At 46.5% G+C, this 27,456-nt stretch overlaps 1 protein-coding gene across 3 annotated transcripts in view; it reads right to left on the bottom strand.

Moving 5' to 3' along the window:
• Nucleotides 1–27,456, bottom strand: part of DUS2 (dihydrouridine synthase 2) — a 507,948-nt gene that overhangs the window by 348,085 nt on the left and 132,407 nt on the right. For all 3 annotated transcript variants that reach the window (XM_078669057.1, XM_078669059.1, XM_078669058.1), the window contains exons 5-6: nucleotides 10,879–10,922; nucleotides 7,301–7,361 (exon numbers count right to left, since the gene is read on the bottom strand). In XM_078669057.1, coding sequence (XP_078525183.1) covers nucleotides 7,301–7,361; nucleotides 10,879–10,922 — 105 coding nt within the window. The remainder of the gene's footprint in view (nucleotides 1–7,300; nucleotides 7,362–10,878; nucleotides 10,923–27,456) is intronic.

Genomic DNA, 27,456 nt, shown 5'->3' with positions numbered 1-27,456 from the left:
TCCTACGCTTAATAGGCTGTTTATAGGAATTTATGGAGGCAAATGAACTGAAAATAAATTTGAAGATAATGTATACTGTGATCTGCGAGAAAGGGGCGGGTAAATCATGTAGCCATATTATTAACGATACACAGAGGATGAGGGTTACATGGCTCTCCTACCTGGGCATTCTCTTTACACCAGTGGCTCTTGGTCTAAGCACACCAAAAGTAACAGGCTATAGATGTAGTGGTCAAGTGAGGGTCTCTTCAGGTTTGCCTCCAAATTAAGGTGTAAACCACTCAAAGAAATAATCATAATATACAGAGCCAAATGCACATCAGCAGCTGCCTATGCTAGCAGGTTGTGGGACTATGCCAAACACTTTAGCCTACACACTCAAGAGAACATCTTTTTACAGCAATTTCTCGCTGTTCTGCAATCCACATTGGCTGGGATAGTCAATACAGTGTTGGGGTTGCCATATTTGAAAGACCTACTTCTCTAGAAACCCCGTACAGTTGAGGCACTCTATCAGGTGCCAAGAGGAGACTGGGTTTGCAGAAACAATCATATTAGATTGAGTTTGGACAAAGAAATTAGAATTTCTTATGTATTTCCAGTGAGTTGGCCCAGCTTGACGACACCCTGTCCCTAGATATTCCAGACAGTATATTGCGCTTCAGCAAGAGGGATTTGAAGCTTTTATTTCTTAACCAAAAATCCATCAGATGTGCTAATGTTCATCTAAGGACCTCTGTGGCCACAACATTTCTCCGTACTGCCATACAAGGGGCTTCAGCTGTTCATGACTGATATCCAACATCGCTTACTCTTGACACATCTACGACTAGGCATAGCCCATGTTTCGGTGGCTTTACTAAAAAATCAATCGATGGTCGGTGGAGCCAGTAAAATGCCTGTGTGATGGTAGATTGTTTTAATCCACTTCGCCTTTTATTTTATTTTGTAGTTATTATACTGACATTAGGACATTTTATTCAAAGCCTCTATTTATAGCACATAATATCAGGAGGCATTGTGATATCTTCATGTTTTTATGTTCGCTGGAGGACCCAAATGTGTGTTTACGAGCTGCCTCTTATCTGACGAGCAATCCACGTTAGGAAACTCATTATCCCTATGTGACTACATTTTTTTGTGGGTTACCTATGGACTCCCATAGCCTTACTGTTCACTTTAAACTGCTGTAAACACCGATTAATCACCATCTCTCAAATAAACATAGCAGACCCTAGCTAGGATTTTTTGTTGTGAGATTTTGGAGGTTTTCCTGCTCCTATTCAGGAATGCTATTTAGCATATCATCTGCCACACTGTTTTTAAGCTTTTTATATCTATTGGTGGCCCTATTGGATCCGGCCGGAAAACAATCAGCTGTGTTTGGTACCAGTGAGCTGACCCACTGAACGTTTCATCCTGCGTCTTTGTCATTTTATATACTATTTTTAAGTATTCGGCATATCATTTTATTATTATTAAGGGAAGCAACCTTTAGTCGACATGGCTAGGCGTGGTGCCTATATTATAGTTCTTAGTCATTGTACATCTATTAGGGGCTACCATTGCAGATAATAACACATTGGCTTGTATAGTTCTTATGGAAATTCCTTTGTTTGATTATTTGCATTGCTGATTATTACTGTATACTTTATGGCGCTTTGATCAGTTTCATAAATAATATTTCTAATTTGTTGAGTTTTGGTGACTTTGTTATATGCAATGGAATAGTACTTTGTCATATGCACATGCTTTATGGCTTCTTTTCTGAATAAAGTTATTTTGAATTGAATTAAGTACCTTGGAGGGATTTTTTTTCATGGCCCAAAATGTTAGTCAGTCATTTGAATGTGGAGTTGTTCTCTCCTCTTAAACTTCTGAGTGGGATTGAGTTTCTGTGTATGACTGCAACACCCATAAATTGGGAGAGGGGAGAACAGTACCTCAATCAAGGGAGCGGAGGAGTCATTTGGCCAGCTCTCTGTGAGGAATATGATATGATATCAAGATTTTAGGTTTGGATAGACTTGCCAATCTCTGGGGAGTGTTTTGCAGCGGATTGGCAGTTAAGTCATCTGCACTTGAGGTTGGTTTTTACAGATTTTGTGGTTTAAATATTCAGAGTAGAAATAAGACTGTTGGGAATTGGACTTTCCACAGACCGGTAACACATTTGCTTCCTATTACCTTCTATGAACTAGATGGTGTGCATGTTTGGGAAGGGGGAGTCGAGCTGGTTAAGCTTTAAACTTGTAATAGACAATCGCCTCCTCTGAGAGATCCTTGAGAGCTCTATTTGGACAGTGCTCTTTGTTATTTTTGGTGACAGATTGCCACAGCCACTTGGGTACTCTTTCTCTTGGAAGAAGAGACATGAGAGAAGTAAGGAGCTTTGTGATCTTTAAGTAGTAAGGTTTGTGGCTTTCATGAGGCACTTCGTTCTTCTGGGGCTGTAAGGGTGTTTTTGACAGGGTATTTTCCCTGTGTTACAGCCATGCGATCGTATTCGTAATTAGTTCGATCTTTGACAAAGTTATTGAACAACATACGGTTAAGTGCATGACTGGAAGTAAGAGATTGATGAGCCTATGTACCATAAGTTTGTGAATTAGGAATGAGGATATTCCTCTGTATATTAGGAGGGAAAGTTAAGACCTTGGAGGAAGAAATCTTTGGGTGGAGAGGAGGATCACTCATCATCATCATGGGTGATGGAACAGGTATGGTGTGTGAAGACCAACTTCAAATGCAAAGGTGGATCCGGGAGACAGTCAAACACACAGGTTAGTGGGCTAGGAGGAGGTTGCTAGTTGGAGAATTCATGGGAGATATTAAGGCAGTAGAGAGAGAATCCCTAAGGGAGACTGGGTCAGGCAATACATTTTAAAACTGGGACTATGGGGTTGCCTGGAGTTCTTGAAGTTCATTACATTAGACAATTGGAGATCGAAGATTCTCAGCTTGGTGTGAGCGGCTTGGTTAAAAATGTTGCCATTATTATAAGTGGAGAGCAACTCTTTTGCTTTGAGGTTAGGGGACAGAGATACAAAAAGTTTGAGACCTCACCGGATTTTGATAGAGAATGTCACACACTATTTGAGCTAATTTGGGAATTTCAAAGGTTGATTCCATTAGCGTACACACTGTTGGCCATCTTGTGGCATCCAAGTATCTATAGCCTATTTTTGGTGCCATTTTCTTCACTACAACAGCCAACATGCCTTCTCCATTGGTCATATAGTATCAAAATCAAACTTCGGAAGAATGGTCAAAGCTATTCTTTCCCTGGGGCCCCAAAACACTACATTTATACTAGTAGAAGAGTGTGTTAAGAGTCTGTGCTATGGAAGCACAGTAAAAACTAAACCTATTTCTGCCATTGTAGCCAGCAGTTTTTCATAGAATGGAACCGTATTTTATTGGCAATGTACCTTCATGGAAAAGGCAGACAGTATTTTTTAATAAGAATAGAAAATATAATGAAAACAAAATATACTTTTTCTGACACCCTATAGAACCCCTTTCCATCAGTACTTATGTCTCTTTGGACCTGGCACGGACAGGCAAGGGAGCATGAATGTTAGGAACAACTAGAGACTGTTAGTTAAAACTATTGGTATCTAAAAGTAATTGCTTTACTCTGGGCTAATATGATGCTCTTGTTGCCATAACAACTGAGTGCACTTCACCACTAGAGTACTTTTTGGATCGCTTTTTTGAATTTGATGGTACTGAATTATAATGATCATAATGGAAAAGCCCAGAATGCTTTGTCATTTCCATCCATCTTTAACATTTTTATGAGGATGCTTGTCGTCTGTTAGCATCCTTTTCGGATTCAAGCACATGCAGGAAACATCTTATTTATCCACTTCACCAAACCAGAAATAGCTATTGTCAGGTCAAGATTGACTACACACATACACCACCCACCCTCCACAAAACTGGGTAACATTCCAGACTAAACGCAGAATAACAAGCTAGGAGCATACGTAACATGCAATACCAATGTACAACCATGCAAACAAATATTTTTGGAGGGCTGAACCAAAAACACTTTCAGAATTCAAACGAAAATCCACCAGGGTCACTATGGCACTCAACAAATTCACACGTCAAGTCTTAAGCTTCGGGAGTGGGATTATTGATTTAGGAGATATGGTTACAGGGCTGTGCTAGGGGACATGCTGTCCTGGAAAATGTTGTCACACCAGCCCCATATTGCACAATGTAATGCAGCAAGCGAGCCAAGCACTGTAAGCGGTGTGGGGGGTTTGAGAGTGTTCACACCCAAGAACTTGTAGGAAAATTAGAGAAAAATGAAGATTTTCCTAATCCATTTTCCCAATTATGCTCACATAAAGTGAGAGACTGTAGAGCAGCGTACAGGGCCATAGCACACAATGATCTGTAGGAGAAAAGCAAGAGGTACACCAACATTCTAAAGAGAGTATGAAAGATGCGATACAGAAAGCAAGTATTTCAACGCAGGAAGTGTTTATTATTATATAATAGAAAAACTATAACAGGGTCTCACAACATGCTGTTGAGTGAGGGGGAATCAAAATTTAAAGAAGTACTATTGCAGCTGTTAATCTTTGCTGTCACAGAACTGAACAGGGCCAAAGTTAAAATACCCGGTGCCTTGAAGATAGTAATCTACTAAAATGATCCAGCAAGGCTGCCCAACATCCCGAGTTTGTGTCCACAGGCACGTTTCAGACTAGAGAACGATGTCCCGCCTCCCAAAAGACCAGACATCAGGCACAAGTGGTATCGGCACGGGGTGGTCTTATGTTTCATAAACTATAATTAAACACCAGTTGTTCAACTTCCTACCATCCTCACCAGACTTGAAGCCACCAGAATCGCAGTTCTGGTATCAAGGGAGAAATTCTACATTGAATTTCTAAGTCTCCAGGAGGAAAAATGGAAATGTTGTTACCTTTAGTTTTCCTGAAATTCACGGTACACATTTTCCCTGTATTTGTGCATCCCTGGGTGAGGATTAAAAATAGGACATGAGCGTGAAAGACAAATACTAGCAATTAGAGTCAAAATATGGTCACTAACTGCGGGCATATGTCTTTCTCGCTAGTGCCCTGTTTTTAATCCTGGAAAAACCATAACGAGCACCAATATTGCCAACTTATTTCAAGGGTAGCCTGTTTTTACCTTAAGACTGCCTGATTTAAACAGAAAGTCACTGGACCAATTTTTCAGTCCTGAATGAATCAACTATTTTATTCAAACTTTTTTCATAACACATTTAGAAAAAGTTCACAAAGTTAAGAACTTTGCTTACTTCACTCCACACTCACTCACACCCATAAGTTTGACATATTCTTCAATCATTCAACCATGCATACAAACCATAGAAAACAAAGAATAAATTTACATCAGTTATTACAACACATTATTTACAAACATCATTTCAAAACAACAGCATTGGGAAAACTTTTTCAATTTTGGGCTGTTTTTTGTTTTCTCAACAGTACTCCTAACGCTGTGTGCAACAGGGTCTACGCGTTTCGAAATCCCTTAGTTAAAGGGAAATCTCATCAGGACCACGTAGCTCCACAAGGTGCTCAGATTCTATAGGTGTCGGCTATTGCCGCTTTCAACCAGAATTGTATCTCATGAAATAGATTTTTTAAATGGCGTGTTTTATCCTCCAACAGTTGATGAGGGGGGGTTGGGGGTGTAGAGAACCCGCTAGGTTCACTGAATGAGATCCTACAAGCGCTACCGCCGTCCGGCTCAGTGTGCCATTACAAGAGACTGTCTCTTGTAATGGCACATGGAGCCGGACGGCGGTAGCGCTTGTAGGATCTCATTCAGTGAGCCTCGCGGGTTCTCTACACCCCCAACCCCCAATTCTGGTTGAAAGCGGCGAATAGCCGACACCTATAGAATCTGAGCACCTTGTGGAGCTACGTGGTTCTGATGAGATTTCCCTTTAACTAAGGGATTTCGAAACGCGTTGACCCTGTTGCACACAGCGTTAGGAGTACTGTTGAGAAAACAAAAAACAGCCCAAAATTGAAAAAGTTTTCCCAATGCTGTTGTTTTGAAATGATGTTTGTAAATAATGTGTTGTAATAACTGATGTAAATTTATTCTTTGTTTTCTATGGTTTGTATGCATGGTTGAATGATTGAAGAATATGTCAAACTTATGGCTGTGAGTGAGTGTGGAGTGAAGTAAGCAATGTTCTTAAATTTGTGAACTTTTTCTAAATGTGTTGTGAAAATTTTTTGAATAAAATAATTGATTCATTCAGGACTGAAAAATTGGTCCAGTGACTTTCTGTTTAAATCAGGCAGTCTTAAGGTAAAAACAGGCTACCCTTGAAATAAGTTGGCAATATTGGTGCTCGTTTTGGTTTTTCTGGTAAGTGAGGCTTGTCCTTATTGCCCGTGAGCCCAGACCTAGTCTTGGTTAGGGCTGTTTTTAATCCTAGCCCTGGAACGCATAAATTAAGGGATATTGTCTACCGTGGAGCTAGTTTTATTTTCACTTTTTTCATTTGCACTGCTACCTCCACAACCTTGAGCTCATCACTGTAGTATTTAGTATACCTTCCTCCATACAAAAAATATCCCAGAGCTCCTTCCTCTCAGAGAGGGGGTTGTAACTTGTGTCGTGACTTTGCATCACAGCACAAGGAGCATACCAATGATGAAGCATGCCACTTCTGCTGGGTTTAGGATTTCGACCTTTTAAAGGGATACCACTCTGTGGCTACGTCTCTACCTTGACAGCTTTATTCTTTTAAACCCAAGGGTTTCTTGATTGTGATATATGCTGAACTGTGTTACCACGACCACAATACTGCGATCAGTGAATGAAGCACTTGAAAGACGGTGAAGATGCAGCCTAAAAGCTTTCCATCTACTGCTGTAGCCGAGGATTTGAGTCTTCAGTTAACACGGGCGAGAATCAGAAACAGTGTAGGCTACTATGCAGTATGACAGAAATCATCTTGAATGAAACAACAGATGGACAAGGCCTGGAAGGAATCTTCTGAATGTATTTTCTGGCAAAAGGCTGGGGAATGCGGACACAGAGCAAAAAGCTTGCCACTGCTGAAAGTCTAAGGCTTGTGTTGCTCTACAGCAAACTACCCTCCAGTATAATTTACTCAATAACCTGTGACACATTATGAGCTTCTATGTTTTGGCTAAATGCAGCTATTCTAGGTTCTATAAGTGACATCAAACTCAAGGCATTAGCGCCATGTGTGTGTGCCTGTAGAAGCTATCCTGAGCATGACAGCAGATTTCAATCTTTCTCCTACCTTGGTAGAGTACTCCTTGGGACAGCCCATGTTAATGTCAATTCCAGCCACATCATCTTCTCTGTGAGAGGAACACAAAATAGAAAAGAGATAAAATCTGTGCAATGGATTCATGACTACATGCTATTTCAAAATTCAAAAAAAAGGCAGTAGAAGGAATGAGAGGCCGTCCAAAATAATGTGGCAATTGTCCAACAGAGAGGACCTCATGATCGAGCCAATTAACTGTAGGTTTGCACTTTATGAAATAAGCATTTAGAAATGCAGCAGTCCATGGGGGCCCTAACTTTTAATCCTTTCAAGCCCACCTGACACAGTTTATTAATGCTAAAATCTCAAAACAAGTTACAGAACAGATTTACAACAAACCATGGTAAGGCACTTCTCCTTGATTAAAGTTTTAGCCAGGTTTGGAGTAATTCTGAGGCGCAGAGCAAACATTGCTATGGGAGTAAAAACTGAAATGCTTTTTTTTTTTACCCCGCCCTTTATTCCCGGGAGATGATATATATAACAAATACCTTGCCAATATGGCCCTTTATTATCACTGCATCATAAACCAAGAGGCCAAATGCTTACCCATGAAAAAAAATGGCATTAGCATCAGAATGATTCTCCTGTCGTTATTTTAGTGAAGCATCAAATACAAGACCATTGACCTCTGGAATCTACTCGACACCATCTCTCCGGACGTCGCTTTCCTAACAGAAACATGGATGAATGCCTCTTCAGCCCCAGACATCACCATTGCCATCCCGGAAGGCTATAAGATCATTCGCAAGGACCGTACCGGCCACACAGGAGGAGGCATCGCTATCGTCTATAAGAAATCCATCCGCATCTCAACCAGCTCAGACGTCAATCTCGCCAACTCTGAACACCTTCACTTCCAGATCCACATCGACCCCAAGACCACACTCCGAGGCACCCTCCTTTACAGGCCACCAGGACCCCGCGCACAATTTAGTGAAGACATCACGGGCTTCATCACTCCACACGCGCTCCCCTCCGAGGACTACATCCTTTTGGGAGACCTCAACTTTCACCTTGAAAAGAACAACGACCGCAACACCACCACCCTCTTGGACAACCTCGCTAACCTCGGACTTAAACAACTTGTCACTACCCCCACCCACATCGCAGGTCACACACTCGACCCTATCTTCACCTCCAGCAAGCATGTTTCCTTCAGCCACACCACAGCTCTCCTTTGGACTGACCACAGCTGCGTTCACTTCACCTACAACAAGCCCACACCCAACAACCACCCCCAACCCACTCTGCAAAGAAACTGGAACAAAATCACCATCGACCAGATCTCCTCATCGCTTCTTCAAAAGCCCCCCGCCCACTCCTCAAACCCAGACCAAGCAGCCACCAACCTCACCCAATGGTTATCCAACAGCGCCGACATCCTAGCACCACTGAAAAAACGACAAATCAAACTAGGCAGCAAGAAGGCCTCCTGGTTCAACGATGATCTTAAGAAATCCAAGAAACTCTGTCGCTCCCTCGAGAAGGCCTGGAAAAAAGACCCAACCACCAGCACCAAGGACGCCTTCAAAAACGCCACCCGCATACACCACCAACTAATCCGAAATGCCAAGAAAGCAGCCTTCAAGGACCGTCTAGACAACAACGCCCACAACAGCAAGGAATTATTCAACATCGTCAAGGAATTTACCAACCCCTCAGCCAACTCCAACGACATCACCCCCTCCCAAGCCCTCTGCGACTCCCTAGCCTCATTCTTCCACAACAAAATTGCAGACATCCACAACAGCTTCGACAACCAACCCGAAGACCAACCCACCCAATCCCCTGCAGGACCCCCACCCCCCCTGAACATCCTCAATGACTGGAAGCCAATCTCCACTGAGGACACCATCCGTCTGATGAACTCTATCCACTCAGGATCCCCCACAGACCCTTGCCCTCACCACATCTTTAACAAAGCAGACTCCATTATTGCACCGCACCTCCGAGACGTCATCAACTACTCCCTCAACTCCGCAACCTTCCCGGAAAGCTGGAAACATGCCGAACTCAGCGCCCTCCTGAAGAAACCCACAGCTGACCCCACCGAACTCAAAAACTATCGCCCTATCTCACTCCTTCCATTCCCGGCCAAAGTCATCGAGAAAGCTGTCAACAACCAGCTCGCCGCATTCCTCGAAACCAACAAATCCCTCGACTCCTCACAATCCGGCTTCCGAGCCAAGCACAGCACCGAAACCGCCCTCATCGCAGCAACAGACGACATTCGAACTCTACTGGACAATGGAGACACAGTCGCCCTCATCCTCCTCGACCTCTCCGCAGCCTTCGACACAGTCTGCCATAGCACCCTTCTACAGCGCCTCAAAAACATCGGAATCCAAGGAAAAGCACTGGAATGGATCACCTCGTTCCTCTCCGGAAGAACCCAGAGAGTCCGCCTTCCACCATTCAAGTCAGAGGCCACTGAAGTCATCTGCGGCGTACCTCAAGGGTCCTCACTCAGTCCCACCCTCTTCAACGTTTACATGAGCCCCCTCGCGGCCATCGCACGCCAACATAACCTCAACATCATCTCCTACGCCGACGACACTCAACTGATCCTATCACTCACCAGAGACCCTAACACGGCCAAAACCAACCTACACGAAGGAATGCAAGAAGTAGCCGAATGGATGAAGCACAGCCGTCTGAAACTGAACTCAGACAAAACAGAAGTCCTCATCTTAGGTACCTCCCCCTTCGCCTGGGACGACTCTTGGTGGCCAGAGGCCCTTGGAAAAGCACCCATCCCGACGGGCCACGCACGGAACCTGGGCGTCATCCTAGATTCCTCACTCTCGATGAACAGACAAGTCAACGCCGTTTCTTCATCTTGCTTCAACATTCTTCGCATGCTCCAAAAAACATTTCGCTGGATCCCTACCGAAACTAGAAAAACAGTCACCCACGCTCTGGTCACGAGCCGACTGGACTACGGAAACACCCTCTACGCCGGCACCACCGCAAAACTCCAGAAAAAACTACAACGCATCCAGAACGCATCAGCCAGGCTCATATTAGACATCCCGCGTAGAGAACACATCTCTGATCACCTGAAAAACCTCCACTGGCTCCCCGTCAATAAGAGGATCACTTTCCGACTCCTAACCCACGCACACAAAGCACTCTACGAAATCGGACCCGAATGCCTCAACACACGACTATCCTTCTACACCCCCTCCCGCCAGCTACGATCCTCCAACCAAGCCCTTGCCACTGTACCTCGCATCAACAAAACCACCATGGGAGGTAGATCCTTCTCCTACCTAGCAGCTAAAACTTGGAACTCACTTCCCACTCACCTTCGCCTTACTCAGAACCACCTAGCATTCAGAAAGCAACTCAAAACGTGGATATTCGACAAGTAACTCCCCACCCTTCTACAAGCGCCTTGAGACCCTCTGGGTATGTAGCGCGCTATATAAATCTTTTGACTTGACTTGACTTGAAGAAGGCAATATGGTAACAGGTCATGAAAAGAAATGCTCCTAGAATGATGAGCACGAGCACCAAAAACAAGTTCAAACATATAAACTTACATCAGCTTAGCAGCTGCGAGAGCTCTTCCTGGATCTGCAGAACCCTGCAAAAAAAGTACAAACATAATAGATTAGCAACCATAAACGATCTTACTTCTCAGGACTCCTTTGATTTCATACCAGTTTAAAGTAGCCATGCCACTGACACGTGGCACAATATTTGGAGGCGAAGAGCTTGCATTCAGGGGCGGCATAATATGATGAGGGGTCTCCAGTCTCTCACATATCACAGATCGTCATTGGCCTTGGGCTGTCTGGGGGCCCCCTGAAGCGTTGGGGGCACCTTGCACCGCAGGGGCGTGCCTTACGTCCCGCTGGTACTGCAGGTGCCATGGGAACGCCTCGGGAATACATTTTTGATCGGATGTCTATGCAACCTGTACACAGACCTGCTTGAGGATTTCTGACAGGGCTCCGCCGTCTGCACCCACCGCACCTCTGTTTGACCTTCAGGTGTCCTCGGCTGACACTGGCACCTGCACTGCCTATCACTGTCTTAAACATGATTTCGCAGCAAGGAAGGTTATTCTGCAGCTCTGTCCTTCCCTGTCGGGACCTCACATCCAAACACGCTTGGCTGCTTTTCCCCGCCCGCACTCCCTGCTCCTTCGAGGTTACTCTAGATTCCTTTCAATGGCACTCTGGCTCAAACCTGCAGTCTCCTGCTTTTCATTACGAAGGCGACAACGCCTTTTTTTGTTACCATATGTTTTTGATCTGCGCCTGCCCGAGGCCACCCTGTGGCCATCAGGAGGGCGGGCCCTTAGTCGCGGAGGGCTGCCCCCGTCCCGAAATATGGTCAGCCACTCCTCCCCAGGGCAGGCGTTGGTGTGTGGGATGTGGGCGGGTTGGTGACGCGCGTCCGGGGCGGCAGGCAGGGAGAGGGGGGTATATCTCTCCTTCTCGCCATTTCTCAGGCCTCTTTGCCGCTCCGGACGTTGCACGCTCCACGTCGGGGACACTCCTTTCGTCTTTTCCGGCCTAAGTGATCGTGCCGAGGAGCTGCTTCTGTTGTCAGGCGTCGTGTTCCCGGTACGTCTTTTACGTGGTGAGTGGTTTAGGGATGCTCTTGTCGTCCTTGTTTAGCTGGCTTAGAGGGTTGTGCCGAGGAGCGGCTGCGGTATTACTTGATCGATCCTGCTTTGAGTGCGTAGCGGGGCATTCCCAGCTTCTTCCAGTCGTCCCCTTACCTTGAGTGACATGGGCTTAGTGGCCCGGTTTGTCTTGGCCTGGCCGAATTCCACGTGGACCATGTTTCTCTGCCTTGGCGATGGTGGCAGTGGGTTTCCGGGTCCATCGTGCGGTGTGCAATAAGGTTTTAGAGGGATCCGTGGGGCCCGGAGGCAGGGGCTCAGTGGCAAGGCCTGTCCCCCTACTGGAAGCATGACTCAGTGTAGAAGAAGGGTGCTGTGCTCAGCAGATCGCAGCCGAGAGCCCGCACTTTGATGTTAAATGCATGAGGAGAGTGTGGGGATGCATAAATAATACCGGCCTTGTGATGGCTGAGACGCCAGCGATGCTCTTGAGTTCATTTTCCAATGGTGGTTGGGTTTCAGATGCCAATTTTGAGAGTAGTCCCGAGAAATGTCTTGGTGATCTTCCTGACGGTCCCCCCCTGCGCCGACAGACCCTTACGGGTAATTGTTTGTGCCTTGGTCTCTAAATAGCCGCGCTACGGTCATTCAAAGGGCGGTAGAATTTCTTATTTATCGTATTGTCCTATCAGCCGGTAGTGGCGGAGTGCGCAGTCTATTGCTAGTCCCCCCCCCCCCAATTTTCCTATTGTGACTCCGTGTGGGAGTTGGGTCGTCTGGTTTGTGGGGCAGGGGTTGTGGCTATGGAGGTCCTTGCCCCCCCCACCCCCCCTCATTGGCTGGGGGTTGTGTTGTGCGGCAGATGCATCCGTGGCCTCGTGCTCGGGTGACTGGGTCTCTTTAGCCCGGCTTGGAACTTGATGTGCCGTTCCACCACCAGGCCTCGATGCTGGCCTGCTTCTTGCCGCTCGGTACTCGTGCGGTCCATGTTGGAGTACAGGCAGGGGTTTGCTGGTGTTCACGTGCGCATTCGTTGCGCCTCGAGGGTCGCTGTGTGTGAATCTCGGCGCTTTATACAGGGGCGGTCGCAGCGGCTGCTGGGGTCCGTCGGCCAGATGGCACATTTGTGGGGTGACCGGGTAACACCGTTCCATGCCTTGCTGGCGGCAACACGTGGTTGTGTTTGCGCTATCTATGGACATTCCTGAGAGCATGAGCAGTGCCCGGCAGTGGTTGAGCGGCGGCCGAGTGCATGTGGGAGCGTTCGGCAAGTGGACCTTTCTCCCAGCTAGGGCTGATCGGGGCGCGATCTAGGGTATGTGGGGTGTGTGCTGCGAGTTGGTATGGTGTCAGACCCCCCCCCCCCTTTTCGGGTAACTGCTTGGATAATTACGAGTGACTATGTTGATGGAGGAATGAACGGGGGTAAATTTTATATGATGATGTTTTGCCGTGGATGATGTTTTGCCGTGGTTGTGGTGGTGCATATCGCTTTACTTTTGTTGATTAGGATGTCTCCCCCGTGAGGATGTAATGGGGCGGGGTGGCCATCCGGTAGCTGGTGTTCCCTACCAACATGCAGGGGCTGTTGTTCACAAGGAGTGATATTCCACATTCCGCGGCAGCCTTTGCTCATTTACGGCATGTAGAAGATTTCGTGTGGTCTTTGCGCTGGTTCAATCAGGTTGAAGGTGGATCTTGTCTACACTATTTTCTATGTATGCCTCATCGAATTTTCGATCGGTCGTTAAATGATATATTGTTACAGTCTATTTGAAACAGAAATTATGTATACATGGCTCCACACAGCCGCCCTTCAGGGCATGGTACACGGAGCCAGGGTTCTTGGACATGCCTTTGGGCAGGCAACGACGGGAACGGAGAGACGTTTTTTGCTGGAGCTCCTGGCCGGCCTTGTCTCTGGGGGTTTTTGGTTCTCGTGCCGCTTACAGCAACACTGCACTTTGGCAAGTGTCGGGGCATATATTGGTCAAGGATGTGTTAGCAATTGTCTCGCTCGGGTTTTATTCGGGCAGTGGGGGGTGTTGGCCACCAGGGGGAACGGTCTCTCGGTTTCAGTTTCTCCGCACACGCCGGAATTTGTATATTCATGCCATGTTTTCTCATAGAATTTCATTGCATAGCACGGTAGGATACTATTGTCCTTGCCCTCAAGTGGTGTTTTGCAAAAGGGCATGTTCAACTTCACGGATTGTCGTACACCTGATTATTCTAAAATGTATTAGGACTACACACCAGGTACCTCTACTGATTTTAATATGTGGTTCACACTCCGGAATATATTTGCTTAAGTTGTATAGATTACCCATTAAATCTATTTAGGGTATGTATCGGTAAAAACTGTGGCTAGACTTCTGGACACTTAATGCAATGATTCCCCAAGTAAACTGCATTTAGTGTCAATTAAGTTAGCTGATTAACTATGGTGGCAATATTAAGATGCCACTTCACCGGCATTATGCAGATACACTGGTTCATGTGACATATTCACACGTGAATATCATAACACACTTTCCCGTTACAGGGAGACTCAACAAGGCAGTTTCTTTTAGTGAAACACATGCACCACTTGACACTGACAGGCCTTACTGCGCTGTCTCTCAGTTCTCATATCATGTTGAGCTAACTGGCGCGCTCGCTGGGGAAGTCCAGTAGACATCAGAATCCTTGCAACAGCTCCAGGATCGATTAGAGATCACGTCTAGCAAGACCATCTTCCTTGGTACCTTCACTGCCTTCCCCTGTCTCACGATATAGGGCCATGGGTGACGAACAGCTTCCAGGGTGGCGGTCTATATTGCGGCTCCTGCACGCTCGCAGATGTCGTAATCTGCTAATTCCCAAAATAGGAATATGCTTATCCCCGAAAGTTATAGTTTATAGTTAACTCGTGTCCCTTGCCTTAGGAATGAGTACCTGGTGAGGTACTAGGATGACTTTTGCTTTTCCATTTCTACGCTACCCACAAGTAACATAAGAACTTAATGGCAAGGAATGTGCATTGGTGAATGTAGCGAACTGGTACAGCATTTGTTTTGCGTGTTCGCGGCCCTGGGTTCCGTCGCAAGAGCTTCTTAGGCAAGCTACACATGCTTCTATGTTGCTGTAGTGGTAATCTCTTGAATGCACGTCAGGCGGTCGTGATTGCTCATTAGTTCCCGCAGGCTCGGGTGGCTAGAGTGCAAGTACTGGAAGTTAAGTCTGTCAAGGGGCGGCATTGCGAACATGATAAGCTATACGTGAAGCTTGCTTTGTACATAATCAGCCGCAGGTAATAGGTTTCCACTGCACGCATTATCAGACACCAAGCACTAGAATACACTGGTAAGACACTTCCAGAGTCTGGGGATATATTTCCTCCACGTGAGGTTTCACCTGTCATCAGTAGAGGGCTTCAATTTTATTAAGTTGAGGTTTGCTTACAGGCTGGGGATGAGGTGTGCTGGGTAGTTGGGCTTGTGGACGAGCAGATGTGAGCACCCCTCACACCCTCCTGGGTGCGCCTGGCAGGCCCGGTCTGCATATTATAGAGCAGCTTCCGGTTTGCTCTTTGTTGTGTCAGCACGCAATCACAATGCACCTTTACGAATGTGCAGGGTACAGCACCACTAGTGCATAGTTCACACGTACTCTAGTTATAATATATACTCACAGGTACAAGCACCTGTGTGCCGGCAGATAGGAGAAGATGTTTTCGCTATATGTACACAGGCCTGAGTACTTGCTTGAGGGGGGTGTGGTACACCAGAACTTCTGCCAGTGTACTCTGCTTGATACCGCCATGTGTACAGGTAACTGGGTGCCCCGGTGCAAGAGAGGTATGGGGCATCAGGCAAGCACCAAGCTAGATCTGCAGGATGTGGCTAATGTGTACATGCATCGGTGTGCCGGGACTAAGATTTGTGTGATTCAGACTAAGCGGTATGCTATCCTTGCATGAGGTGATCAGTACGTACACGTGATTCGGTATTCATTCCTAGGACAGGTGCGATACACCGGCCAAACAAATGCTACGGCATAGTGTGGACATTATGTACACACAACCGTTTGCTGGCACAAGGGACGTGCAGTAGTTCAGGCTACCAGTGTACACATAAAGTATGATGGCTGTCTCAGGTATGCCTGCTCGTTCCTGGAGAGGTGCGTAGTTGCGCGCTCAGTGTACACGCATGGGTAGGGACAACTGCTCTTGCGCAATTTTAAGGCCATTTGGAGCGTTATTATTGTTCTACATCTAACTTTACCCTCTAATCATGATAGTGCGGCGTCCGCCAGCACGGAAGGCACGTAGGCCACATCAGCGTGGATGCAAGTGACAAAGGTGTTATCTTCAGTCACTTTTCATGGGTCTAGCACCTAATTTGGGTCGATTTACATACAGTGTAGGGCAGGCACTCCCGGGAACTACACTTCTAAGTATATTGTTTCTTTTCTCTCGGCCCATATATTTGTTCGGCCCTGATCCCGCTTGACGAATCCGCCCTTGAGCTGAAAGGTGTTTATGGGTTTGAGTCCTGCATGTGGGGTGTGCGGACCTATAATTTTCTTAATGATCCCATTTTAGCACAGCCTAGATGAAGCTTCATACAGTTTGAGCATTAAACATTTGATAGGTATCGAACACATCTTATGGATGAGCCCAGTGAGAACAGCCTGTGGCTGGTTTTCACATGTTTTTGGCCAGGAATGTGGGCCACCTCTCCAAGAGGTTCCGGGGCCACAGGTGGTCCCAAGCCTACCTGCTGGTAGACAGGCCTACCCAGGAGCGGATGGTTACGCAGGCGCTAGTGCCACTGGTGTTGGTCTGGTAACCAATCGTTGTTTTGTAGCACTTAGCGGTTGCAAGAGGTTAGTAATAAGCGTATGTCACTTCGAGTTATTACACTGGTAGAAGATCACGTGACAAGTTGTCAGACTCTCTCTCAACAAGATCTCACTGGGAAGACTCTTCCAATTTCCGAGGCAAGTAGAATTACTAGAAATGTAAGTAAGGGGAGCTCTTGTTGTTAGTTTGTAGGCCTACGCCTTCTATTTACTTATGCAGCAGGCGCTGTAGGCACGCAAGCCCTTGCCACATTATACCTGAAAAGTGGGCACATAGAAAACTCTCTCTATTGTATTGTGCAAGAAGTGAAGTGGCAGCTGTTTTGGAAACTCAGAATGTCTATCTGGTATTCTAACCCCCACCTTTTTTGGTTTGTTTTCACGATTTTGGGTGGTGGCTGTGTACGTTGGGCTTCATCAGGATTTGGACACACAGCTTCTGTTCAGGGTTAGTGTGGTTGGGCTCCCCTGGCTTGCATTGGAACAGCTTCGTGATGAACCTGTGTATCCTTTAGTTCCCTGGTGCACCTCCCAAGGTGAGAAGTTGACCCGCGGTTTCTTATCGCCAATAGGGGGAGCTCCTTGTTCCAGCTTATTTTCCCATATGCGCGAGGGGTTAGGCAAATTTTATAGATAAGCTATTCTTGAAGTAACATGGTCTAAGCGGCCCCCTGGTTTCTGGGGGACACGTGTTACCAGCTGTTTCCTTTGCATTCCTGTATATAAAATGGAAGTGCACCACGCAAGTTACTAAATTAAGCTTCGTGCACTGTAATAGCCATCAGTACTTTGCTTGTTTTAGTAGCTCTAGCGTACACTAAGCACAGTAGTCAGTTGAAGTTTGAGTACTGCACCTCTGCAGAAGTTGTACGTTTCTGGGTGCAGTCTGCTGATGCCTTGCGTAAAGATGAGTGTTGGGTCTCAGTGGCATGCGCTGGTTCTCCTAGGGTATAGATTAGGGTGCGATAGCAGCAGGGGGGGGGGCCCTCATCCCTTGGGCCATTTCCAAAGGCTTGACCTCACGCTCTTGGGATAGTCTACACACTATTGCCGTAGTGGAATCCTTCCCGCGGATATATGCTGATTAATTCAGAGGGGGAACTCCTTGTTTCAGCTTGTTAATCCCTTTGGCGGGGGTCGTAAGTCAACTTTTATAGACAAGCTATTATTGATGGTAGCAGGGTCTAAGCAGTCTCCGGCCTCCAGGGGGCATGGGTTATCAGCTGTTTCCTTTGTAACCCTGTATTTAAATATAAGTCCACCACTCAAGTTATACTTTGCACGGAGCACTTAAATAGCCCTCTGTACTTTGCTTCAGGATTGTTGCTCAAGCGTACACAAAGCACAGTTTACAGTTGTATTTTGTGAACGGCATTTCAGCAGGAGTTGTACATTACTGGGTGTAGTCTGCTGATGCTTTGTGCGAAGGTGTGTGGTGGGTTTCAGTGTCATGCACTGGTTCTACTTTTGTGATTAGGGAACGTTATCAGCAGGGGAGGCCCCCCTCATCTCTTGGGCACTTTCCAGGGGTATGACCTCTAGAACCTGGGATAGTCTACACTATTGCTGTAGAGGAATCTGTTCCCGGGGGTATTTGCTGACTAGTTTCAGGGGCCTTTTGGTGTCAGCGGGCGTGTCATGTTGCAGGTCAGGATCTTAAGGGGGCACTTGGTTTTTGTCCCAGCAATCCCTTTGTGGTGGTCGTAAGTCATTCTTACAGACAAGCTATCTACAGGTAGCATGGCCTAAGCTGCTTCCAGACTAAACTCGAGAGGGCAGGTGGTGCCTGCTGTAATACCTGTTCAATCCTGTATTGGCATATGCAAAGTCATCGCCCAAGTATATAGTATAATATGTATTTTCCCTTCAATGCCCCTGTGCTCTTTCGAGTATGGCTGCACAAGCGTCATTGTAAGCACACTTTCTCCATGTTATGTGGAGAACGGCGTACAACAGGAGTTGTAACTTGCGAGGGTATAGCCTGCTGATGCTTGTTGTGAAGGGTGTGGTTGAGTTGCAGGGCATGTGCTGGAACGCCTATTGTTCGATACAAAGCACCTTCAGTAGTAGGGGCCCCTCCTCATCACTTTGTCATTCACCTGGAAGTATGACTTCAGGTAACCGGGTATGGTTACACTATGGTTGCAAAGCATTAAAAAGTCCTGGGGTATCTGCAGATTTGGGGCAGAGGGGCCTGGGTTACTTCAGGCATGTAATTTTCATGCCAGGATCAGGTCGCTTCGTGGTGGAAAGGGTCCACCGCTCACCTGTCGTTTTGGTCTTGTTCCTTGGACTGACAAAATGCTCTGCAGAGCAAGGGTTGCAGGTTTCCCTAAGAAGCGAAGTGGTGGGGGGCCCGGCCGGTGGCCGGGCTGTGGCGGAGTTACAGGGCGATCCGGAAGCTGAGAGGTGCAACAATGTACTTCAGTGGGCACATAGGGGTGCCAGAGCCTAACCTGGAACCTCATGGGAGGTCCAGGAACTCGTGTCGGCGCCCCAGTAGTCCTTCGGGCGGTTGTGGGCCTGTGCAACCGGGGGTTTGCCTAGATACGCCCCGCAAGGGGCGTGTGTAGTTTTATTACCATAATGGTGCAGCAGTTGGGTGGTTCGCCACTGTGCTGATTGGCTCAACAGGCGGGCAGGTGGCGAGAATGCGGCATGCCCTTTGATCGTCCGTAAGATAACCCACCGTGATTACATAATGTTGTATGTAATAATAAACCTGCAGCAATTTTTTCCCAATCTTAACACTTGTGTCTGTGTGTTATTTGCGGGACGTTGTATATGTTGGGGCGGGGGGTCCTGTGGCCCTGAAGTGACTATGCGCCTGCCCGAGGCCACCCTGTGGCCATCAGGAGGGCAGGCCCTTAGTCGCGGAGGGCTGCCCCCGTCCCGAAATATGGTCAGCCACTCCTCCCCAGGGCAGGCGTTGCTCTGTGGGATGTGGGCGGGTCGGTAACGCGCGTCCGGGGCGGCAGGCAGGGAGAGGGGGGTATATCTCTCCCTCTCGCCATTTCTCAGGCCTCTTTGCCGCTCCGGACGTTGCGCGCTCCACGTCGGGGACACTCTTTTCCCTCCCTACCTCTTACCCAGAGTGTCTGCTTGGGGGAGGCGCTCATAAGGGAGTTTTTAATGTGTTCCTTTTTTCGTTGCAGGCGGAGTTACAGGGCGATCCGGAAGCTGAGAGGTGCAACAATGTACTTCAGCGGGCACATAGGGGTGCCAGAGCCTAACCTGGAACCTCATGGGAGGTCCAGGAACTCGTGTCGGCGCTCCAGTAGTCCTTCGGGCGGTTGTGGGCTTGTGCAACCGGGGGTTTGCCTAGATACGTCCCGCAAGGGGCGTGTGTAGTTTTATTACCATAATGGTGCAGCAGTTGGGTGGTTCGCCACTGTGCTGGTAGGCTCAACAAGCGGGCAGGTGGCGAGAATGAGGCCTGCCCTTTGATCGTCCGTAAGATAACCCACCGTGATTACATAATGTTGGATGTAATAATAAACCTGCAGCAATTTTTTCCCAATCTTAACACTTGTGTCTGTGTGTTATTTGCGGGATGTTGTATATGTTGGGGCGGGGGGTCCTGTGGCCCTGAAGTGACTATGCACCTCGCCTGGTGCCTGGGAGCTCACACTTCCCGGGCGGAAGGGTGCTGGCCCTTGTTACAATCACAAAGATCTGGGAGACATTACTTTCCCCAAGTCTTGCTTTTCCCAACGGCACTTTTTTCTTTCCATTGGGTGACATTTTTTTCTTGCTGCCCACTTTTGTCAACATCTTCTAACCCTATTTTTCTATAATTGCACTTTTTTAAGTGCATTTTAATAATTTCCCTTCTGATTGTATTTGATTTTACTGAGCAGCACGCTGCTTCGCCAGTTACTAGCAGAAGTTTCTAAATGTTTCAACTACATAAATACATTGCTTTGGGACTAGACAAAGCGGTCACACACCAAGAAGGCCTAGACAAGTTTTAAGGACCAGTGTGGGCACACTCCCCACTTGTACACATTGACACACGAGCCCACGGGTCCAGGGTGTACGTTAGCTTCATTACCCAGCTTATTGCTTTTCAATCTTGCCGTGTGGTAGCCGAATAAAGGTTGTTGTTAGCTAGCCTTGCAGGCAGTTTTGACCCACATTCACTTACACTTTAGCACTGATATATATATATATATATATATATATATATATATATATATATATATATAAAAACTCCTTCTCCAAAAAGAAAAAGCAGAGGCCAGAGGGCGCACGCAACGCATGCGCTGCTTCGCCTTGGCGAGACACTATTGTTGTGACTTTTCCTAGCGAAGGGAGACAAACCATGTACGCGCACGGGCATCCGATGTGCACGCGCATGCTGTCTCCTCTGCTTCACACGCTCCCACCGGCGCGCCCGCATGGCTTCTCCTCTCTGGCTCCCACCACGCGCTTTCACTTTCCGTCCCCCGTCGGCTCCACAGAGACAGCTTCTTTCAGTCTGCATCCACTTCAGACGTACACCCTGGGCCCGTGGGCTCGTTGTGTGTTAACTAGACAAAGCGGACCTTCCTTTGTTTTTACGGTCCATTATTAATTTTACTTGAGCAGCATTTTCTTTCTGGGGTTGAGGAGCTAAGCAAAATTCGCCATGAGCGTGGTTTAGAAGTCTGGGGGGAAAGACCACATACACCCTAATAAGCCAACTTCCTAGGACACTCTTTAAGTGGTGTTTGATCTAAGCACACATGGTGTAATATGCAATGCAACAACACCCCCCAAAAAAGCAATTATTTACTGGGCCAATAGAAAGCCTATGATGCTTCAGTTAGAAGTAGAGTGCTGGTTTCTTGTAGACAACCACCGATAGTGACTACATTTATACACATTGCTCTGAATTGTACTATGTACAATTCGCTTTTTTACTGGGTACAATTAGTCTTTTTTTTTTACAACAAATATAATAAATACAGGACAGAAGACGCTAGCCGGCTACCATTTTTTTTGTCCTGTGAATCAGATACCATTTCGAGGCTCTGATTAGAACGGTATAGGTACTCCAGTTCTTTTCAGCGACATCTGCTAAACAAGCATAGGTCTGACTTAAACGTACCAACAAATATAAACACAGGCATTCACAAATGCTCTTTGTGTGCATTGTGTGCACAATTACTGGCTTCGATTATGGGTAAAAATAACATAAAATATTGCAGCCGCTGTTAAGCCAGACCTAAGAAGGGAACTTAACCGTACACAGATAGGTTATTGTTATGAAAAATTTAGAACAGTAATTGACTATTTGCTGTATTGTGTACGGCATATGGGGTAATTTAGAGAACAAGGGAAGCTGTCAAACATCTGGTGAAATGTGTGGAAAATGATTTTCAGTGCATTTGATGCAATTTCTGCCTTCTGATGAAAATGGTTCACTGAGCGTGCCAAAAACTGGTGCTATTTTTACAACAATAGTTGTAGAACAACAGACAGAAAAATACTGCCCATTTCTCTCTACCTTTTTGGTAATGTCACGATGCCCGGGTGTGGTAACGTTATTACCAAATCGTGGTAGAACAGCCGAAAATTCAACATTCTGTAATGAATCCCTTGATGGTGCAGTTCTTATTCCTCCCAAATGTCAAATCAGCAGAGAACTCCACGTAAACAGTAGAATGTATTCCATTGGAGTCCTGAAAAGCTTCTACTGATGCCCTAAAATCGTTCTTCTAACTTACAAACATATTATAGGGGCCAAAAAGTTTGCCATGTAGTATGACTTAGTGCTATACAGATGCCAACAGGGTGAGGTTGGGGTGGTGGGGCTTTGGGAGGGCTCAGGAGCAGCGAAGCATGTACATGGTATAAACTGAGAGTCGTCAAGTTACTTTATTATTTAGCGACTTGTAAAGCGCCTGGTGACCCGAGGGCATCCCCGCGCTGTAAGGAGATGTTATCCAACTGAGGAGGAGAAAGAGGGGAGGGACATTTATTTAGGGAATAGATGTGTCTTCAGTTTTTTACGAAAGACCAAGTAACTGGGTTCCAGTCTAAGGGTACGTGGGAGGGAGTTCCATCCAGTGGCCACTTGGACTGAGAAGCGTCGACCTCCTGTGCGTGTCCTTTTGAATTTGGGAATGTTGGCCAAATGCTCATTCTCGGATCGTAGGGATCTGGGTGCTTTGTAGGGGGTGAATATGCTGCTGAGGATAGCAGGGCCAGATCCGTTGATCAGTTTATGTGTCGTGCACATGGCTTTGAATACCACCCTTTGGCGCACAGGGAGCCAGTGCAAGGCCTTAAGGGCAGGTTTGGCTGACACTCTGGAGGAAAGGTTCGTGAGCAGACGTGCTGCTGCATTCTGTGTCCGTTGCAGTCTCGTCATGGTGGCTTCAGGGGCTCCCAGGTAGACCATGTTGCTATAATCCAGACGTGACAATACTAGTCCCTGGATAAGGAGTTTCCTGGAGGCGGGTGGTAGTAGGGGGAGAATCCTGCGGGTAGTGCGCATGAGCCCAAAACAGGTGCCCGCGGTTTTGGCCGCTTGCGTCTTCATGGAGAGCTCGGGTTCGAGCCACACTCCGAGGGTCTTGATTTCACGCTTCGGGGTGGGAATTTCCCCGAACACGTCAGGCCAGACTGCTGGGGGGATGGTCACCCATTGTTTTCCCAGGAGCATCACTTCGGTCTTTGACCCATTTAATTTTAAAGATGAATCGCACATCCAGCTGTGGATTTCCGTGAGGCAGTTAGCAAGGTTGTCTGGATGGTCGACTAGTTGGGATAGGGAGACGACCAGTTGAGTGTCATCAGCGTAGCTTACCATTTTTATGCCAAATGGTGTCACCACGTCTTCAAGAGGGGCCATATATGCATTAAAAAGCGTCGGGCTCAAGGAAGATCCCTGAGGGACCCCGCTTGTGAGGGGGAGGGTGGACGAGTGGTAATTGCCGTCCCATACCTGGAACGTGCGCCCGGTGAGGAAGGATTCTATCCAACTGAGTGCCGTCCCGGTGAGCCCTGCTGCCGCGAGTCGATGGAGAAGGACACGATGGTTGACTGTGTCGAAGGCTGCGCTGAGATCCAGGAGGATCACTGCCACTGACCCTCCTGAATCCAATATGCGTCTCGCCTCCTCGATGACGGCAAGAAGGGCGGTATCTGTGCCATGACCCGGGCGAAATCCAGTTTGGGATTGCCGTAGGATGTTATTTGTCTCGAAGAACTGAGACAATTGTCCGTTGACCAATTTCTCGGTTACCTTGCTGATTCCAGGGAGGAGTGAAATTGGCCGGTAGTTTGCCATGTCTGCTGGGTCGAGTTGGGTTTTTTTTTGGAGTGCTTTTACCACCGCGCTCTTCCAGCTGGCAGGAACAGCTCCCTGGGCAAGTGAGCTGTTGATAAGTTCCGTGAGTGTGGGGGCGATGACGGGGGTCACGGTTTTGAGGAATCTGATGGGTGCCGGATCCAAAGGTGATCCGCTTCTCATTTTGGCCAGGGTAAATTCTACCTCTAAGCAGGTAACTGGTCTGAATGTCGCAAGTTGGGGGCGTAAACTGCTTTCGGTCTGGCTGGGAGGTGAAAGGTTGTCCATGTGGCTAGAGGGACCGGGTGGGGGGAGGGAAGCTAGGATGCGGGCAATTTTGTCGTTGAAAATAGGAGAGTTTCATTTCATACTGCCCTAAAAATTAAATACCTATTCACTAGAGGAGATACAGATTTGACAATATACTGTGCTATGCTGTACCTGACTTGCTATTCATGTACCACATCATGGAGTAAGCCTTCTTTGCTTGCAGATGCTACCTTTAACAAGCTAAGTGTGCTACGTGTGCAAAAGAAGTAACTTGATTATTGAATTGGAATAAACGAAAATCTTGGGCCTCACAATCTCCTTATGCCTTTAGTCTGTTATCTGTACACACAACTAGAGCTTAGAAACAGGCTCAGTTAAAATAGCAAGTGCTATAAATGGTCCTTGAGAAAGACCCCTCGCACCCCCAACAAGGTGTCCAATCTACTGAGGTGGGCAGACACAAACACCCTACCTCGACCAATTGAAGCCGGAACTATGAAGAGGTTTTAGCCATGGCACTCAGAGACAGTACGTTGAAACCTGGTTTTAACACTTTGCCAAATCATGCTGGCTGTAAACTCTACATTAAAAATCTAGGCAGATCCCACAACATAGTGACACTTCTTTGGTGAGTAGTCCCCGAGTCTCAACATCAAAACACTCACACCCCAGTTATTGAGTAATGAGCAAGGTGCAAACTCTGGAACCAAAAACATGTTTTTATGAATCCCCGACTTCCGTTGAGACAAATTTTATTCTCTTGGGAATCACTTTCCCCTACTACTTTTTTAAATATTTTACAGAGACACGAAGAATTTAAATCACACTAAACACCAGTAGTAAGGATGTAATTAGTAAACAGAATTGTAACCCAACAATCATTTAGTATCAATCATTTAGACTAGTATCATAGTCCACTCACTAAAATGTGGTGTAGTAAGAAAGTCTTGGACATTCAAACAAGTAGTCATGCGCTGTGTTTTGATAGTCCAGCGTCACCAAAATGTTTCATCATGGTCAAATATGTCCTTCCTTTGCCTTTGTGCCCTCAAGTGCTACAACGTGAAAGAAGTGGACGAGCCACTTAAAGCTCAAGCCAAGCTTTAACGAAATGCCCAGCTCTACCTCAACTCGAAGTTCTCATGGATTCTCGAGCCCAAAAACAATCTAAGTGTCATGTGGTCTACTGTCGGACACCCATGTTCTAATCTCATGCACCAAGAATTAAAGACAAAGCCTTAACTTTTGATGTAAAGCAAAAGAGATAAATATACCTATCTAGTGGCTGAATTCCACAATGAGAAACCAGAAAACCTAGATCAATCCTGGCTTCTCACCTGACCAAAGTGTGTGTGATCCTAGGCAATTGTTTTATTTCTTCTTGCCTCCTTTTTCTACATTATGACATATGAGATCACATATATATAGGTTCAGGATGTGGCCTTACAAAAAACTTCTCATGTAGTTGATTTAACAGACTATAATGCTGTTCCATGGTAATAACATCCTTTGCTACATAGATGGTGCACATGACCTCTGACTGGACTCTTGGTTCACTAATGCCATTGTTGTCTAAGATGGGAGGAGGGCATGAATGTTTTTAAGTTTCTTATGTTTGACAACTATCACTCTTAATAAATGTCACTCAATACAGTGCTATAGTCAAACGTACTAAGATGAAAGACATTCACATGTTAGAAAAATACACTTTCTTGAATTTTGAAGAGATGTTATCATATTTGTACATGTTCGTTGCAGGAGGTCTTTAAACATGATGAACAAGTTACTTACCTTCGCTAACAATATATCTGTAAGAAACATTAGTTAGTTATAGATTTCTTACCTTAGAATTACCCCCAGGCGTCAGATAAGATCCAAAAAGTTTTTTCGTCAACAGTACCTCTGGGCGTCAGAAGGTGGCGTCGGTCGGCTCAGAGTCCGTTGTTGGCATTGTGATCGCCGGGATGACGTCGCAGTACCTGCTTTGACGCCGTCCTCGCACGCGGACGTCAGTTCTTTCTTTTTCTGCGCCAGCCAGCGCAGATCCGGAGAGAGCGGTACCTCCAGTCACTTTTTGACTGACTTTTTGTAGACTTATGTCAACTTCTTTTTTGAGTCCATCGACTCCTGGTGCACGAGTGATGCCCGGCTTCAAGGCATGCAGTTCCTGTAACCGACTGATGTCAGTGACGATCCTCAGCGCGTGTGCCTCTGGTGTTCCTAAGGAGACGTTTTGCAGGACACCATTTTTGGTTCTTTTAGTTAACTTCAGTTAACATGTAAATACATGCTTACATGTCTGTCTGACATCTTTGTGAATGGGAGGGCTCAGACAATTAACCAGTAGCCCAGTGCTACCATGAGGCCAAATGTAATTGACCATGTAGGTCGCAAGAGGCTCCTAGGTCGTACAATGAGCACCCCGGCTCAACTCAAAGAGGTCAGGTTTTTTTGTAATTATCCAAACCACTAAGGATCTTATAATGATGTCTCTAATTTCACCTGGCAAGGCTTCCAGAGTGCAGGAAAGAGTACTGTTAAGGGATAGTACGTTTTTGTAATGTAATCAATCAGGGAGTAGCGTTAAGTTGTAGAAAGAATATTTCAGGGTTCAATGCAAGGGTATCATTAAGGGAGACAACAGGTTTTTATAGTTCAGTGACAGGTAGTGTTAAGGACCAGTAAGGGTTTTTTAGGTTTCAAGAAAAGGTAGCGTTAAGGGATAGAACACGTTTTTTAGGGTTCAGGAACAGGTAGTATCAAGGTATACTATGAGTTTTTAGGACTCAGGAAAGAGTAGCTTTAAGGGGTAGAAAGGGTTTTTAGGGTACAGGAAATGGTTGTGTTAAAGAGTAGTAGGGGGGTTTAAGGGTTCAGGGATGGACAGCATTAAGGAGGAGTAATGTTTCCAGGTTCCAGGAAGGGCAGCGTTAAGAGGCAGCGTTAAGAGGCAGTAACGAGTTTTAGGGTTCAGCAAAATTCAGCATTAAGTGGTAATATAGGATTTTTAGGGTGCAGAGAAGGGTATCGTTAAGTGGTACAAAAACAGTTTTCAGGGTTTAGGAAAAGGTAACATTAAGGGGTGGTAAGGAGTTTGTAAGGTTCAGGGATAGGTAGCAATAGGGGTAGTAAGGACTTTGCAGGATTCAG

This window comes from Lissotriton helveticus, chromosome 12 (assembly GCF_964261635.1).
Source record: "Lissotriton helveticus chromosome 12, aLisHel1.1, whole genome shotgun sequence".
NCBI lineage: Eukaryota > Metazoa > Chordata > Amphibia > Caudata > Salamandridae > Lissotriton > Lissotriton helveticus.
This window is presented reverse-complemented; position numbering and strand designations above follow the sequence as displayed.